The 18,914-nt window shown below is 38.0% G+C and overlaps 1 protein-coding gene across 2 annotated transcripts; it reads left to right on the plus strand.

Moving 5' to 3' along the window:
• Positions 1 to 409: 409 nt before the first annotated feature.
• LOC117289661 (nuclear pore complex protein Nup93-like) lies at positions 410 to 17,406 on the plus strand. 2 transcript variants are annotated; one of them, XM_033770883.1, is made up of 20 exons: positions 410 to 553; positions 1,793 to 1,996; positions 2,566 to 2,683; positions 3,308 to 3,370; positions 3,905 to 4,108; positions 4,502 to 4,594; positions 5,403 to 5,542; positions 6,069 to 6,201; positions 6,867 to 6,964; positions 7,131 to 7,190; positions 7,624 to 7,701; positions 8,759 to 8,846; positions 10,132 to 10,423; positions 11,411 to 11,537; positions 12,364 to 12,598; positions 13,308 to 13,426; positions 14,592 to 14,709; positions 15,419 to 15,502; positions 15,619 to 15,756; positions 16,652 to 17,406. In XM_033770883.1, the coding sequence occupies exons 2-20, from the start codon at positions 1,818 to 1,820 to the stop codon at positions 16,769 to 16,771; spliced, it is 2,487 nt and encodes an 828-aa protein (XP_033626774.1). In that variant the 5' UTR covers positions 410 to 553; positions 1,793 to 1,817; the 3' UTR covers positions 16,772 to 17,406. The 2 variants fall into 2 exon arrangements, with proteins under 2 accessions (XP_033626774.1, XP_033626773.1); XM_033770882.1 differs by having other exon boundaries at positions 410 to 530.
• The last annotated feature ends 1,508 nt before the right edge of the window (positions 17,407 to 18,914 follow it).

The raw sequence follows: 18,914 nt of genomic DNA on the forward strand, positions 1-18,914 counted from the left end.
GGTATTTAGTTTTTTTCGGTGACTGTTCGTGTTGAAAGACAATAATTTGTATGGTTTGTATTACGGTATTTATTTACAACTTTTCATATGTTCCTTTAAAATTGGGTGAAAATTATAGCCAAGTGTTTGATTCAGCTGTGTATAATAATGGTTTTGTATGAAGTTTGAAATATGTGAATAGAGTTTTATTGTTATGATCATTTTATGATAAAATTAAATTAAATATTTTTCTTTACTCAAAAGATAATTTTCAAGTGCGCCCTCTTTTGGTCTGTGTAAGTTATCCGGGATAAAAGATTGGTACCCATTGTTAACCATGTGAAATTACAAGCTGAAAAACAGGTTGTCAGACCTCTGTAGTGTGTGGTGTTCGCGGTCGGTCTAAATACTGCGCGCGTGCAGAGTGAGTTTCGTTTCTAAAGAGTTGTGTGTGTATGGCAAACTCAGTCGTTTGTGCTGGAGATTTCTACTTAAATATTGTCGGTAAATCAGGCTGAACACCTAGCATTTGAACTTGTTATTCTGGTTCGGTGAGTTACCTTACTTTTCAAAGGTAAATTTAGAGCATATAAGGAACTCAGGAAGTAACGTATAAAACTATAAATTAAGATTGTTATGAAGAAATTGACCGAGCCGGAGTTGAGTTCCGTACCGACCTCGGTCACATGGGATGGGGTCGAAATGGTCGACTGACGGCGGTCGGTACGGCCACGGTACTGCCACGGTACTGCCACGGTACTGCCACGGTACTGCCACGGTACTGCCACGGTACTGCCACGGTACTGCCACGGTACGGCTGACGGTACGGCTGACGGTACGGCTGACGGTACGGCTGACGGTATGGATTTGAAGTTAAGCCCATGGCCACGGTACTTACTTGGACACCACACACAATGACTATACTTCCGTTAGCTTAATAAATAACCAGGAATAGTAATGATTTATTGTTTATACTATTTGTTTTCGTTTTGGACACTTTCTGAACAAAATTTTTTTTTTACAAATAACTTAGGTTTACAGAAGGTAACGCCAAACTGTGAAATATTATTCCATGATGATGAAATACTTTACTTTTTGAGAAAACATTAAAAAAATTATCAAGAATAACGGATTTATTTTAAACACATGTCATCATACGGCGAAACGTGCGGAAACACGGGTGTGGGTTTTCCCAATATTTTCTCCCGACTCCGATGACCGATTGAGCTGAAGTTTTCACAGGTTTTTTTTATATAAAAGTTGTGATAGGCCTACACGAAGTGTGGGCCTTTGGACAATGCTGTGTGCCGATGTTGTGCGATTGCTTTTAAAATAAAAATTTGATAAAAATAATTGTACAAAAATAAATTGGGGGGGGGGAATTAGCAATAGCATCGCATTATTGACATTTTAAGGCCAAGCTGATCCGACAGCACAAAGTCAGGACCAAGAACAGGATTGGGGCGTTTTTCGCCCATTAAGAAAATGTTGATGCTCTAGCCTGACGAGCGTAGCGTCCCAGCCAGCGAACTATTGTATTGTGGGCCCCTACACATGATCATTAAAAAAAAGGATGGGAATTGGCAATTTGCTATGTATTCTATGACCCAAAAAAACAACAAAATGCTTAATGCATTATGGGTAGTCTATAGCTGCATGCACCTTAATTTTTTTCATATAATTCCTTACAAACAGCTGAAGTTTGACAGAAAGTTTAGTAAAGTTGTGTTTATATTATAGTTCTAAAAATTTCTCCCAAAATATTTGAAAAACATTATTTTTAAATAATTGTTTTGATATCTGAAAATTACAGCTTCAGACGAACACCACCATCCAACATGGATACCGATGGATTTGGTGATCTACTGCGTGACGCTGAACAGCTGACCGCCAATGTAGATAGTGGAGCTGAGTTGCCGCGGGTGGAGCGTAATCTACATCAGATTATGGAATCCAGCCAGCGCTTATGGACAAAGACGGCACAAGTAGGGGCTCCTGATGCAGCAGATGTTAAAGCGTGAGGAATTCTTTTTATCATTCACTTTCCTAAAAAAATATTTGTGTATATATTGGTATATTGGTACATTTTATTAGCATTATCACATTGTGACTAAAAAGTCAAGTTGCATGACAATTTACGAGAAAAAACAATTAATAATTAACAAACTGGAAAATGCCCAGTAACAATATGAAGGAACAAGAAAAGGGAAATTATGCACATTGTCTACGTAAAATCTGTTCAAAGTTTATCAAATTAAACTTTAAAAGACTGCAAGCAAAAAAATACTTGTTCAAAAAGTTGGGGATAAGTACATGTGTGAAAGTCATTAGTCAGGCTATAGTGGGAGAAAACAATGCGTATAACTTTGAGTTTACAGAGTTTAATTTGAAAATTGCAGGCGGGTCCTAGTGCTCAAAGTGAAAGACGTTCGTTTTGAGCCAGATGTTTGTGTGGTACAGATATCTCTTCTTCAGTGATATTGGCGACTCAAAAAACGGTCAGTGTGGTCCTTATTGACCGTACCTTGTAGGAATGTACAAACATTGAAAAACTATAAATTTATTTTTGGTTTCCTCTTGCAACAGTTCAATTCTTCTAGGATCCAAAGGGATTGATGTTCCAAGGATTTCACAGAGACTTGAAACGCTCAGCACCACCAAAACATTTGAGCCGCTGGAGCCAATTGCTGATACAGATATACAGGTAATAACGGGGTGCAGTTACAGTTTTAAGGTTTCTCCTATTTTTGTTGTGTTTTCAGTGCATTACTGTTGATGTAGAGTGGGGAATCTCACTCACCAACTGAACATTTGATTGTGCTTTGTGTTCACTAAATAGCTTGTAGTAATTATTAATGTCAGAGACTGACTTACAATTCTGACTCGACAGACTTTCTCCCTGCACTGGAACTTGACATGATTACTTCTGGATTTGGGAAAGTTTCTGGTCTCTCCGAATGTTCAGGACATACAAAACAGGCAAACACTAACTTGACGAAGCGATGACATTTAACAACAAAATGATGACATTTTTAATGTTGAAGAAAACCACTAGTAAAAACGAAAAACGCACTGATGATGCTGAACTTTTACTTCCACATTTTGGCATAGAAAAAAAGCGACTGAAGAAACATGGCTGCTGTCGTAACACACATGCCGACAAACCAGTGAAAACTATAAACAATCTCTGTAGGTTCAGTTATTCTTCTCTTGTTTGCGTTGATTGGCCAGTTGTTCTAACTAGAATTCTATGATTGAAATTAAATGAGCAGTCATTACAACCTCTTTCGCAAGATTTAATTTCATAAAGCTGATGTTTATTTTGCAGAGTTTTCTTAGAAATGAGAGAGAAAATGCTGTCCTTGCAGTCATTCAGGAGACCAAGAAAAATGTAAGTCTGCAATTTTAGATAATTTTTCTTAAAACAAATATTTTGTATGCGTGTGAGGGAGTGTCGCAGACTGTTTAATTTAATTTAATTTATTCTGGTTGTGAAGTCAAGGACTCTCAGTGAAGTGAACTTAATCACTTTACTAGTCGAGAGCCCAGTGGAGAACCTTGAACATTAAATGCTTTGCTATCAATGTAAATCTGTGCTGGGTGGCAACAGTGTATTTTGCTCAGAGTGCTTTAGCGATTAATGTGTAGTCCTGGGCAGGCCCGCCTGGCACTGCCCACCGTTGCTGTACACAGTGTATTCCATCACACAATATTTCTGCTTATTCTCATCGTTATACTTTAGCCTTGTTTTGGGTGAACTTCCATTAAAAAAAAAAAGATTTAAAAAGTACACTGTTCGAACCGGGTCTTTTCAAAGCCAAAGAGCCAACACTCCTTCAAAAGAGAATTATTACATGGTTGTACCTGCAAGTTTACTATTGTTTATAGTGTATTCTTTCTGACAGTATTGCTCATTAATTTGTAGACATTACAGCAGACCGAGAAGCGATTCTGGGAGACCATGCAGTCCGAATGGCAGGAGGAGAGACAGAAGATTCTGAACGCTTTGATTAGTACCGGAGAAGACATGATTGATATTGGACCTGAGACGGAGTCCATGTTGAATGAGACCGTTGGTATGGAGGGCCGAAGTGCCATGGATAGCATTGAGATGGCCTATGCACGACAGGTGATTATAGATCCTTGTTAAAATCTGGATCTGGATCTGAATCAATATTCTCAATGCTCTTATTAGAGCCAAACGAGAAGAGAAGATGATGAAGAAGTTTCAGTTTTAGATGTGGGAGGAGAAACCCCAGAGAATAATTTCAGGGAAAACCCACACAGTCTAGTAGGGACTGAAAATCCACTGCCGCCACCCTTTGTGTATGTTGTGCTTGTTTACTGTAAAAGAAGGAAGTAGGCAGACGCCCTGTGTTTTTGTTGTGCTTATTACTGTTTGTTTGTTTGTTTGCAATTGCAAGTCCTGCAGTCTAACCACTTGGCCGCGGTAATTTACTGTGAATGAATTGCTTGGAGTAGCTACATTTATTTGTTTTTTACTTTTGTTTATTTCATTCAGGTGTATTTGTATAATGACAAGGTCGTACATGGAGGAATCCGACCCAATCTCATCCATGATTTTGAGCAAGTCAGCCATCAGTTTGATGACAAGGTGGGTACAGTCAACTCTTTAATTTGCACAACCAAATTATTAATACTCATTATTAATACTCATTATTAATACTCATTATTAATACTCATTATTAATACTCATTATTAATACTCATTATTAATACTCATTATTAATACTCATTATTAATACTCATTATTAATACTCATTATTAATACTCATTATTAATACTCATTATTAATACTTAGGAGTTTTCATCACACCCTTAAAGATGCTATGTCAGATTTTTTGCAGATTTGACCCAAAAATTTTGATTTAAAATTCAATAGGTATTTTGATGGGGGTCGAGAAAGTTACAAGCTTTCATTTGAGCCATTCCTCGAAAAAGTCCGCCAATTATTAGTAGCAGTGAAATAAAGTGCTCAAAATTATATTTTGTCGGGATCCCGACAATATATCATGTGACCAATTCTTATGTGCTTTATAAGAAACATTTTAAATTTTTGTCATGGTTCCTGACCATTAAAAAGTAAAAGTTAAACTTTTTTTACGTTAGAGCGGGTTATACTCTTTGAAATACCATTTACCCCCAAAAATCTGTTTTTTAATGTTTTGGGCCAAAAATCTGACATAGCATCTTTAAATCTGAGATTCAGTCTTTTGAAAGGGCAAGGGCACCAAGGCATTTTCTCCTCATTGGTAAAGGGCACCCTATGAGGAAATTGTAAATTTGTACTGGAGCACCAAGGCAGTGACCAGGGGGCATTACTGTAAACTAGGCCATGTTTGGTCAATGCATGTTCAAGAGGAATGTTTAACAAAATCTCAAAATTGTTTTTATGCCAAATAGCGTGTGAGTGAACTTTGGGCAATGGTGCGTGAGATGTCATCAATTCCGCTAATATCATCAAGAGATGCAATCCAGACAAGATGCTCACAAGAAATGCAGATGTCGTTGATTCGTCAAGCTCGATCTTACCTTGAGACCAGGTGGAGACATTATTTTAGACTTTAAAGTCTGTCAATATCGGGTTTAAGATGCTTGGTCTGTGTCAGTATAAGGTTTAAGATTTCTGTAAAGAAAATATATCACCTAACTCACAATGTCGAACGGCCTCATGTAGTTGAGGGCAACACTAAATTGATTTGGGCTATCATATCAACCCAAATCAACTGTCACCAGGGAAACAATGTAACCTACTCCTGAGGCTGAAACAGGGTTACCCCCTTCACAGTCCGTAAAGGATGTAGTGGTGGGTATCATCCACTAGGAGACTGGCTGGTAGAACACAATGCAATACCTCTCCAACTTTTTACAAAGCAATTTGTTATGGTTAAGTGCCTTGCTCAAGGGCACAAGTGTCATAACCAAGGGCACAAGTGTCATGACCATGATTCGAACCAACACTCTGCTGCTGACAACACCAGAGCTTAGTTTCAGTGAACCTGACCACTTGATCGTCGTGAGTTTACAAGAAGCCTCCATAATAATGTTGATGTTTTTCACTATTTTCAGCTACTTGACTTACATTCGTACGATCGTTGGTGAGAATCTCCAGCGAGCTCAAGTTGGTGGAATCCCAGGAACGTATCACTTGGTCCAAGGGTTTCTCAAAGTGAAGTTACTTCATCCTATACCAGGATTAGAGGTAAGAATGTATTTCTCATGACGATGACTAGAGGAAGCTTGTCAAACCGTTGCGGTGGTGAAGTACATAGCGAGAAGTCCCCTGGATCCACTCAACCAAAAATAGTAGTACGACCGATTTTCTACCTTCCGCCTAGGTAGTAGTTAATAAGCAGGTAGTAGAACATAATGAAAGACAAGTTCTCCAAAGAACATAATCTACCTAGGAAGTAGATACACACATGGTGTTACCACAAACCAAAATATATAGCCTCTAGCTACTGGGCAACCTCGGTAGTCTAGTTGGTGAGACACTGCTCTAGAATTGCAAGGGTCAAGGGTTCAAATCCCACCCGAGTAACATGCCTGTGATATTTTTTCACAGGACTCGGGGGGGAAAGTACTTAATTTACAGTGCTAACACATATCGGTGTATGGGTAAAAAAAAAAAAAAGTCTTTATCCCCGATGCAAAATGTAACATCTTAAATATATATTGATACCTCACCATGCAATGCCTCAAATCCCATGTCTTTCACTCATTACTATCTTTATTTCCCCAACCTTGTCTTTCATTTGTTTGCTTGCCTGTTGTTTAATTTGTCGTGTTAATTTTCAGTTAGTTACTGATGTTCCAATGAATATGATTTAACTTAAATACAAATTTGGTTTTGTATTCTTGGTTTAGGACGGTGAAGTTGATGGACAGCCTGTATGGCCAGTCATTTACTACTGTCTTCGCTGTGGGAGTCTGGATGCCGTACTGCATGCCGTCCGAAGAGCCTCGTAAGTCTTACTCTCCATCTTCATGAAATCCAAAACATTTTTAAAACAAAGTATTTATTTAGCAAAAAAAATTGTGGTTATCCTGGGGATTATAAATAAAATCTTATGGCAAAATCATTGAAAATTAAAAACATTATTTAAACTGTTGGTTTTTTCTCCTTTCCAGTCAAGATCTCGGGCAGTTTGAAGAATACCTGAGAGGCTACATGGAAAATGATGACAGAAGGTAAGATCTTTTAAACAAAAACATGAAATATATTGCTTGGAACCCCCCCCCCCCCCCTCCCGATTGAATTATTTCTCATCTTACTACTGTTACTAGTAGGCTAGTTATTGATGTACATGTTACACACACTGTTATTGTTGCTTGTTGTACTTGTGGTAGGTGTTATTTGGTTTATTTTGTTTCTTCGTCTATTATAAAGCTGTTGTTTTGTTTAGTTTTGAAGGCTCCTTGACAAGCCCCGCTTATTTGAACGTGCCTCCACATTCGTATAGTATTGACTGTACTTTTTGATGGTGTTATGTGGAAATAAACATTACTTTGAATTAATTGAATTGAATTAAGAATAAAAATCTAGACTATTATGTCTTTATTTAACACGGACTGATTGCAATATTTAATTTGTTTCTCTTTTTTTTCGTATTTGTCTATTAAGGCTGTCTCCAGACATGCAGACAAGACTACGTATCAGTTACAGACGATCTGTGAGAAACAGCCCAGATGCATACAAAAGGTTAGCTACTCTTTATGCAAATTGACAAACTCTTACAATTTACGTTTGTATTACTTTGTACTCCAATTGCCAACTCAATGTACAAATTGGCATACTTTTAGAATTGATGTTTGTATTGTATTGTAATAGATGGATTGCATCTACCGCCATATTTGATGGTAAACAATGCAAAAAGTGCACTCATGTACGCGCTGTGCCCAACTCTCGGCCAATGATAGCCTTGCATACGAGCACATTTCATCAAAGATGGTGGTCAATGACGTGAGTCCAATCCATCTGTTGGCTTGCATTTTCAATATCTTTACAGCAAGCCTATGTTGTATACATGTGCTTTAGATTTATGTAATGATATGTATCATTAGACTATAGTAAGAATAAGTGTGATGCCCCATGATGATAGCAATCCTTGCGCTCGTAGCATGGTGGGACTCTGGGTACCAGACTCGCTATGCAATGCTAGACAACACAGGGACCCTTGGCTCAGGGGACCTTTTGTTAGGTCACTGAGCCGGGGGGTTGAGGGCAATACAAGACTAATATGCTTGAACTTTGATTAGTTTTTGAAACAGAATTTTTTTTTCTTTAGGTGAAGCCCAGTTCAAACTTCCTGCGATATGCAAATACGAATTTTGATGTCACAATTCGCAACAAATAATTCGCATCAGTTGACTTGTGCTCAACTCCTGCAAAACATTCACTGCGAAAACAGCAATGTGATGGCAAAATTTGCTTCGCATTCGCAGATAGTTAAGTTTGAACCATTACAACATTTAATAATCTACTTGTTTCTTTTTTTAGGAAAGGTTTTGGCTCTTAAAAAAGTATTTCGTTGTATTGTATTTGGCCAGTGTAATTAAGTCGTTTGGAGACTGAAGAAGTCATACACACTTTTGTGTGATTTATTATATCCGCCTATTTTTTTCCTGTTGGTTTTTGTTGTTGATAATTGCTTTTTAAACCGATTTTTTTAAAATCATTTGATGTATTGTCACTATAGTTGCATTGTGTTTGATGTTAGTTTAGTATGATGATCAATTATTGTTGTTCCCCTAAACAGAGCTGTTTACTGCCTGATTGGATATTGTGACACGGCAGACAGTCATTTTGAAGTTGCTACAAAGACAGAGGATTACCTGTGGATCAAGGTTTGTAAACATTTCAACTCTTTCTATTGTGGTTAAGAGCACCGAATTCAAGCTCTGGTGTTTGATCAGCAGAGTGTGGGTTTGAGTCCTGGTCAAGACGCTGGTGTCCTTAAGCAAGACACTTAACCATGATTGCTTCATAAAGTTGGGGAGGTAGTGCTTTTTGCTCTATTAGCCAGACTTCTGATGGATGATACCCAAGCCTACATCTGTATGGACTGTAAAGGGAGTAACCCTATTTCAGCCCCATGAGTAGTTGGCAACGGCTTCTGGTAAAAAAGAATTGATTGTTGCTCGCACCTTGAAGTGGCCTTCAGGCCTTGTGTGTCTGGTGACTTGCATTAAAATAAAAATTGTACACTTCATGTTACTAGAGCTAGACTGGTCAGGTCGGCGTTGGTTTGTCATATTGGGCCACGTTTGACTGATTTTGGTCGAAGTGTGAACTGGAATGACTGATTTGGGCTGTTCTAGCTGGTCTGATTTTGGAGTGTGTGCTGATGTTTATTTACTCGGTGATTAAGTTTCAAATTTTGTTTTTAACAGTTTGCCATGTTTTTCCACCATGGTTGTGCTGTGTTCTTTTGTTCACTGGAATTTGTTACTTTTTTTGTGTGTGGTGTTACCATTGCTTGACTTTCTAATGTTTGTTCTTTGCATTTTTATCCAACTTTTTATTGCCTTCTTGTGATCTTATTTTGTACTAATTTTGTACTTTATTATGAACACTTAATTTGTATATAGAATTATTGTTGTTTGTATCTTTTACTATTCAATGTGTTTTCCTCATGATTCTATCCCAGTTTTACCTAAATTAGTAATTGATCTTATATTACTTCTTGAACTCTATATTGAGAACAAGTTAACATTTAGACAGCAAGTTTGGGTATATAATTTTAAATGGATTTCTTTTTGTATTTTTTAGTAGTTTTCAAATCGTGCGTATAGAAAGTCCCCGTTTGTGTTTTAGCTCTAATGGTGTGTTTATTTACTTAGTTTTCTAGTGTAGGCCTACTGATTGTGTGTTTCTTAGCTTGTCACTTTTCTGGTCAGGTTTCGAAATAAGTTGTGTAAAATAAATGTGGTTTTTACTCTTTGAGCCATTTTTCTTCTTAAGTAAGTTTTAGTGTTCTATATTTTTGATCTTTGTACACAACTGACCTGTTACTTTAGTCTGTAGCGATTCTTTGTAAATATAGCCTTAAGTGCATCGAGGGATCTGTGATCCAGAATGCGCTCTACAATTGCTGTTTATTAATATTATTATTACTACGTTTGTCTTCAGCTAAGTCAAGTGAGTTTTGGAGAGGACTCAACCGGTCCTATCGCCTCAGATCGTCTGACTCTACAGCAACTTCAAGTCCTTCTTCTTGAGGAGTACGGCGAGACTCATTTCAGCGCAAACCAGAACCCATATCTCTACTTCCAGGTTCTGTTTCTATGTGGCCAGTTTGAGGCCGCTATCGAGTTCTTATCGCGCTCTGATGTCAGGTTACGCTGTCATGCCGTACACGTTGCTATTGCGTTGTATGAGATGGGATTGCTGATTCTACCACAGAACATTCAGACGCAAGTTTGTAAGTTTCTTTTGCTTTATTTGTTCTTGATTATGTAATAATAGTCTTTCTTCTGAAGTTCAGTTCAGTTACTTTAGTACCCTCTGTCTTTGTTCATGTTGTTGATATTATAAGTTATCACACAAGCGCGAGTGGAATACGGAGAAATATAGCGCTTCTGTGTCCCATATCCAACGAGGCCTTCACCCTCGTTGGATATGGGACACAGACGCGCTATATTTTCCTTATTTCCACGAGCGCGCGTGTGATAACGTATTTATCTTCAAGCAAACTTGGCGCGTGACAAAGAACACACAAGACGCATGGTAGTGATATTAGCCGTGCAATATAGGTTTTTATCACCACTCCATTCTGCGAATCTGATTGGAGGATTAGCGCGTACTTGAAGATAATAAAGTACGTAGTTATTTAGGATTTTTCACCCTAACCTGTAGTGAGTACAGATTTACCATCATATTAAAAAAAGAATTTCTGTGTGAGTGTTTTGTCCTTTTGATCTTTCAATCCTTCTTAATCTGCCCATTTTTACTGTAATATCGTTGTAAACTTGACGTGTTCGTTTTTTTTGTAATATAGTCAAATTATATTTGTTTTATTATTGTACAATAAACCCAAAGAAAGCACTGGGAGTCTTTGAACGCTAGGTGACAGCAGACTAAAGGCCGGTTTATAGTCGGTCGCGCGATGGAAATCTTGCGTGCGATCCTTGGACTGAGCCCTGAAAGCTGTGTCTTGTTATGATCGCGCGTCAAGATTTCCATTGCACGACCGACTACAGCTCGGCTTTTACCAGATAAATTTCCATTGTTGACGTAGTTCTGAGCATGCGAACATAACTAAGAACAAAGGATTTACCTGGTAAGTCTGCTGCCACCTAGCATCTTAAAAGTGTCCCATTGAATTGAACTCATGCCAGCAGCTCAATATACAATCCCCTTTATTTGTACCAATCATTACTCCTACACTCGTCTGTATATTCTACCACAGTGAGTAAACATGTAGATGATCCAGCTCCTATTCGAAGACTCAATTTAGCTCGTCTGATCAGCATGTATACATCTAAGTTTGAGAACACTGACCCTAGAGAAGCTCTACAGTATTTCTACATTCTCAGGTTTGTTAATCTCATGGTTTGATACATGGCTTTCCTCGTCTCTTAAAGGCACTGGACACTATTGGTAATTACTCAAAATAATTATTAACATAAAAACTTACTAGGTAACGAGCAATGGGGAGAGGTTGATAATATAAAACATTGAGAGAAACTGCTCCCTCTGGAGTATTACAAAATGTAGTTTTTGAGAAAGAGGTAACTTCTCACTCATTAATAATAAAAGACTTCAGCACAAAGTTGTGCAACAAGGATGTTTTTTCTTTCATTATTCTCTTGCAACTTCGATAACAATTGAACCCAAATTTTCACAGGTTTGTTATTTTAAGCATGTGGGGATACCCCAGATGCCTGAGAAAGGCTTCAGGCCTGTGGTCTTTTTCAGATTTAAATACTATTTTTTGAGAAATTGCCTCTTATTCAGAAACTACGTTACTTCAGAGGGAGCCGTTTCTCACAATGTTTTATAATATCAAAAGCTCTTCGTTGCTCGTTACAAAGTAAGCTTTTATGCTAATATATATTTTTTTTAGTAATTACCAAATCTGTCCAGGGCCTTTAAGAATATCTATTATATGAATGATAATCATTCTCTTTTTGCTCCATTCTAACACTCAAAAGCAATAGTATACTATTTGGGCCGAGTTTTCCACATTTATGTTTTGTTGTGGTTGACAAAGCTGAATATATAGGATTTGAGGCATTGCATGGTGAGGTATCAATGTATATTTGGTTTGGCAAGTAGATACACACATGGTGTTACCGCAAACCAAATGTACAAAGCTGAATATGTTTTCCTATTTTTTTTCCATTTTCTAATCTCCACCAGAGGATTGAAGGATTCTAAAGGTGAGAATCTGTTCATAAAATGCCTGAGTGAGATGGTAATAGAGACCAGAGAGTTTGATGCCCTCCTCGGTCGTCTCGGGGAGGACGGAACCAGACGACCAGGAGCTGTGGATAAATTCCAAGTCAACACTCAGCAGATCTTGGAAACGGTCGCCAAAGACACCGAGGCAAAGGGTTTATTTGAAGACGCTGTGAAGCTGTATGATCTTGCAAGTGTGAGTATTGTTTAATTTTAAAGAGTTTTGGCATTTTTTGTACGACACAATGTCAACAGATTTACATTAAACTTATTTGAAGATAATGATGGTAGAAAGCTTCCCTTGAAATTACTTGCTGAGGTGCTGAAGTTTTTGATAAATCGTTTGATAACAATGACACAAAAAATAATTTTCGGCTTAAGAGATGAAAGTTTTCTCTTGCCCCATGATGATAGCTATCCTTGCGCTCGTAGCATGGTGGTAGTCTGGGTACCAGACTCGCTTTGCAATGCTAGACAACACAGGGACCCTTGGCTCAGGGGACCTTTTATTAGGTCACTGAGCCGGGGGGCTGAGGGCAGTACAATACTAGATTTCTGAGCACCAACTGTGTATTATTTTGGATGTTTTTTTTTTTTTTTCAACTTTCTTTTTGATAATAAATCTTTCTACATAACACTAGGATTACAAATTGAATAGATGGGTCGCAATATGCGTCATCAACCGCCATCTTTGAGGTAAAACAATGGAAAAGTATGATGGCGCCTATTCAGTAATGCAATCCATCTATAGGGGCTGTCACGGTTTAAAAAAAAGGTTTTAAACATTTGCATCTTAAAGATGTGTTCAACCACTCATGCAGTGCTCCTGATGCGCCTTAGAACAAACTTTGATTTTGGCCCTCTACAAATGACCTTTGATTGATTGATTGATGTCTCTGTTTCAGAATGCTGATAAGGTGTTAGAGATTTTGAATCGTCTGCTGAGTCCGATTGTGTCAATGCCTAAGAGTCCACAGTCTTCTAGACACAGATTACATAAACTAGCAGTGGCTATTGCTGAAAGGTAACGTTAGCGTTTTCCAGTCATTTTAGAAGAAAAAAAACCCATAAATACGCACTTATGATGTTTGTTTGTTTGTTTGTTTGTTTGTTTTGTTTCCATTCATACTTTCATACATACAGAAAAGTAATGATGAATGGTCAATACAAAATGTGTCTTACATTAAAGAACAATACAGTACAGAATGAACAGAGTGACATCCAGAGAAGGACTGGACTTCTGTAACGAAAATTACCCAATTCTTCCTTTTACCTTCAGCTGTTGACTTAAATTTATCCACTGTAAATGATCAAAATTTACAGCAGATACACATTTTCCCTTGATGGAAACACTGTACCCTTCGGAACCGGGCTCCATTGCGCCGTGCAACAGTCTAGGACGAGGCTACCATATTTTTCATGTAGAGAGCCCTCACGCGCCAACCTCGTTCCTGGGGTAAGAGACGTACGCACAGCTCTAGCGGGCAATACGGCGCGCTGCCGGGGTAGCGAGGCTGCCCTCACGCTCATAGAACCAGACTTCCAAGAAAGCAGCCCGTGTATTCACCATTGTAAAACGCAGAGCAGTATAGTGGGAGTCTGGGACACGACTATACATGTACCAACCGAGCCATAAACCAATGGTGCATCTAACGAATTCCTCCGGATGTACATGTATGTACATTGTTGTAGAGCCTGCGTAATCTTCTGCTGCATGTGCACGTTTGATCGTTGGTGCAACCATAGAGAAAGTTATGGTGCAACATTGTGCAAGTCATGCAAGTTCCACGTGCGGGAGCATCAGTCAACAGTGAGAAACAGTCAGAAATGGTTTTAACGTATTTATAACTAATTTAAAAAGATTTTCATCATTAAATTTCTTCCCTTGAAAAATAAAAAATATCCAGGGTCGGCCGTATTTTTAGGGTCGGTCGGGTTACGCCAACATAACATTTTTTTATTTTATGCCTAACGGAGCACCCGAGACTGCGGTCGGATAAATCAAGTTTGAAAAATACAAGCAATGAGTTCCCAGATAGGAATATAAATGTAGTAAGAGATATTTTAGTTAAGACATTGGGTTTTGAATAACGGTTCATTTGTTTACTGTAAGTACTCATAATTGATATATATTGTAGTTCAGACACTGAGTTTTGAAATAACGTTTTTGTTTGTTTTACTCCCAACAGATTCCAGGCGCAGTCAATCACAGGCAACCAATCCAACACCAAGTCATTTCATCTTCTCTTGGACCTAATGACGTACTTTGATCAGTATCATAGCAGAGATCTAGATAGGGCTCTGGCGGTAAGATATCAGGATGAAGGCTTACGGTTCTTTAGCTTTGTTGTTTTGATTTTATTTTTTTATAATGGCTTGTTTTCTTCTACCATGCCTGATATGGAGGCTGAGGGTACTCCTCAATATTTCCATACTTTAAAGGCACTGGACACGTTCGGGAATTCTCAAAGACCAGTATTCTCACTTAGTGTATCTCAACATACATATATGCATAAAATAAGTCTGTGAAAATTTGGACTCAATTGGTCATCGGAGATGCAAAAGAATAATGAAAGAAAAGAAAAAAACATTGTTACACAAAATTGGGTGTTTTCAGATGCCTAATTCAGGCCTGAAGTATTTTTATTATTTAAGTGAGAAATAACATCTTTCTCAAAAACTACGTTACTTCAGAGGGAGCCGTTTCTCACAAAGTTGTATACTATAAACAGCTCTTCGTTGCTCGTGGCCAAGTAAATTTGTGCACCTAAAATTATTTTGAGTAACTACCACTATTTTCCAGTGCCTTTAAGACATTATTTTCCTCTTGTCCTCAAATCCCCTAAAGTATTCCTGAGATTCCAAGCACACATCAAGCAATTATTTTATGAATGAGATGGGGTTGTTTTATGAATGAGATGGGGTTGTTGGGCTCTAGGATTGGATAAAGTTGTGATTGTAAATGTTGTGATTTAAATCTGAGTTTTGTTCATTGTTGATCTTGTTTTCATTGCAGACGATTGACACTCTACAGCTGGTACCTCTCACTCCAGACACAGTGGATGACAAAGTCAATGCCTTCAAACAATACACAGATGAGGTAGGTGGTTTACAGAACAACAAACATTAACCAGTAAAATCACTGTGTATGAATTGGTCTTGCTGTATATACTTGTATTTCTAAATGTAAATTAATGTTGTATTTGTGTATTTCAGGTTAGAAGAAATATGCCAGACATTTTGGTATCCACAATGAACATCTTACATTCCAAGTATAGAGCGACACGAAACAGCAGTCTGCAGAATGCTCAGGGTCTGCCTGCCATCAGATCAGAGGATGGTGGAAAGGAATCAGTAAGTACTCTTTAAAGGCAGTGGACACTTTTGGTATTTACTCAAAATAATTATTAGCAGTCCTGCTGAAAAAAATTCACTGGTATATAATCTTGTAAATGGCATGTACCAAACTGGGGTACAAATTAAAAGTAAGTATCCTTTATCCCCGATGTAATGATTACATCAGTTAAAGGCAGTGGACACTATTGGTAATTACTCAAAATAATTATTAGCACAAAACCTTACTTGGTAACGAGTAATGGGGAGAGGTTGATAGTATAAAACATTGCGAGAAACGGCTCTCTCTGAAGTGAAGTAGTTTTCGAGAAAGAAGTAATTTTCCACGAATTTGATTTTGAGACCTCGGATTTAGAACTTGAGGTCTCGAAATCAAGCATCTGAAAGCACACAACTTTGTGGGACAAAAGTGTTTTTTCTTTCATAGTTATCTCGCAACTTCGATGACCTATTGAGCTCAAACTTTCACAGGTTTGTTATTTTATGCATATGTTGAGATACACCAAGTTAGAAGACTGGTCTTTGACAATAACCAATAGTGTCCAGTGCCTTTAACCTGTATATATTTGTTATATATTTGCGTACGTGTGTAGCCAGAGGGATTGGTATTTACTGTTAAGAGCCTTCGTTTTCGAGCGACAGTTTTTAGGTCAGCTTTTTTTAATTCAGGGCATAATCCCTCGGCTTTTTTATTTATTTTGGTTTTAGTACAAATTTTCTGTGAATGGATATTGTTTGTTTGTATTATTTTTAATGCTGAATAAACAATAATAATAATTATTATTATCATCTTCCCATCTCAAGTGGCATTCATATATATGCTTTTATGTTAAATTACTGGGATATATTTTGTAGAAACATGTTTAAATATATTTTCTTGTCGTTCTCTTTTCAGTACCTAGCTCACCTGAGGAAACAAGCGAAATCTCTGATCACATTTGCCGGAATGCTTCCATATCGAATGCCAGGGGATACGAACGCAAGGCTTGTACAGATGGAAGTACTTATGAACTGATATGACTACTTCTTAGTCACCTTAAGTCAGGTTCATAACTCCTTGGAATGTTAAGCGAATTTTAACATCACATTGCTGTTTTCGCAGCAAATTGGAGTTGTGAACTGTTTGTTGCAAGTATGAACCGGAATTTAGTAATTTCTGAACCAATAGTGCCACGTTCTAGCAGGTACTTAAGTCTCTCCAGACACTGCCGTTGGATTGGTCTTGATGTTATTGCTCTGGAAATACAGGCCTGTATGCTTCATTTTAGAAAGGGCGAGGGCGCCCTATAAGGAAAGGTGCTGTATTTTGGACTGCGTGAGGGCGCTCTTAATAGTGTTTTTATCACTTGCGGGAGTATACGCGAATCGTCCTGCACAGTTTTAATAGGCATTCTGTCGCTTTTGTTGCCGTTGTTGCTTTAGAGAGGTGGCTCCTTTAAAGGGTGTTTTTGTCGGTAATGGATATGATGTCTGTATAGTGTGTTCCAGTCTTTCATAACTGTTTTGGGTATGAATGAATATACCCCGGAAGCGGTACAAATGTTTGAGACAACCTCACACTGTCAAAAACACGGCGCATTGTACATTTCTACTTAAGCATTTCAAGGGCACCAAGGCAGTGACCAGGGGGCAACTGCCTTTGTTGCCTCTGTGAAGTATCAGGGGTCGATTTCACAAAGAGTTAGGACTCGTCTTATCTCGAGTTAGGACGAATAACTCGTCCTATCTTCGGATTAATCTTAATGTTTGCATGCTACAGTGCAGGGTTGGGACTCGTCCTAAGTCCGGTCTTAAGTTAGGAAGAGTTTTTTTAAATCGACGGCAGGACTGGGGGTATACATTATGCCTGTGACAGTAACTGTTTATTACAAATATGCATGTGTATTAAACAAACAAACTAACAAACAAACAAACAAATTGTATGAAACTCCACATGGTTTATTTCATAAATTTCAAAATATTTACAAATAAATAGTACCATCAACACACTTTGGTTAAAACCAGTTGGAAAACAAATTACTAGTTGCGTTCATGTTTTGTTCTATCATCAAGAAAATAACTACAGGGTTTATCTTGTATGTTTTACCCAATGCCATTGTGTTTAGAGCACTATATACTCGGTGCTTTCCGGAGTCCTGCTGAAAAAAATTCACTGGTATATAATCTTGTAAATAGCATGTACCAAACTGGGGTACAAATTAAAAGTAAGTATCCTTTATCCCCGATGTAATGATTACATCAGTTAAAGGCAGTGGACACTATTGGTAGTTACTCAAAATAATTATTAGCATAAAACCTTTCTTGGTAACAAGTAATGGGGAGAGGTTGATGGTATAAAACATTGTGAGAAACGGCTCCCTCCGAAGTGCCATAGTTTTCGAGAAAGAAGTAATTTTCCAGGAATTTGATTTTGAGACCTCAGATTTAGAACTTGAGGTCTCGAAATCAACCATCTAAACGCACACAACTTCGTGTGACAAGGGTGTTTTCTTCTTTCATTATTATCTCGCAACTTTGACGACCGATTGAGCTAAAAATATTCACAGGTTTGTAATGTTATGCATATGTTGAGATACACCAACTGTGAAGGGTAGTCTTTGACAATTACCAATAGTGTCCACTGCCTTTAAAGTAAATGGTTTGTTCAGCTTGAAGTAAGCAAGTCTTACTGCAGGCATGTATGCTTTTCTTTTTGAAGGGCAAGGACACCAACTCCTTGTAAAGGGCAACTTTGATCACAAAAGTTTACATTAATTTGTCTACTCGAGTTCTGGTGGTTAAGTCATTGAATACCGGTCGTGACACTTGTGTCCTTGAGCAAGATGCTTTGCGGGGGTATATAGGTTGATACCGTGTATGAAAACGCTACTGGAGTGCCATGGTAGCTCAGGGCTGTTATTGTGATTAATCGTGAATTTGACTGATCAAACCTTGTAGTGTTCGAGTGACATCTATATCGATTATGGTTTAAGTCTAGTCAACTCGGGTACCCAGTCAACCCTGTCACCCAGCTAAACTTGCTTGTTTTTTATGCATTATGTATTATTGAAATATACTTCTTATTACAGTTCATGCACCTATAAACCTTGCCACTCCTAAGTCATTCAAACTGTCACCAGTTGGATTGTTTTGCATTTAGAGCTTTAGCTACGAGGGTT

This window comes from Asterias rubens, chromosome 4, assembly GCF_902459465.1.
Source record: "Asterias rubens chromosome 4, eAstRub1.3, whole genome shotgun sequence".
Lineage (NCBI taxonomy): Eukaryota > Metazoa > Echinodermata > Asteroidea > Forcipulatida > Asteriidae > Asterias > Asterias rubens.

Bases quoted from the DNA above. Each gene is read 5' to 3' on its own strand.
- LOC117289661 (XM_033770883.1), top strand. From the start codon at position 1,818: ATGGATACCGATGGATTTGGTGATCTACTGCGTGACGCTGAACAGCTG. The intron at 14,710-15,418 runs GTAAGATATCAG...TTTTCATTGCAG, and splicing joins ATCTAGATAGGGCTCTGGCG to ACGATTGACACTCTACAGCT. The intron at 15,503-15,618 runs GTAGGTGGTTTA...TGTGTATTTCAG, and splicing joins TCAAACAATACACAGATGAG to GTTAGAAGAAATATGCCAGA.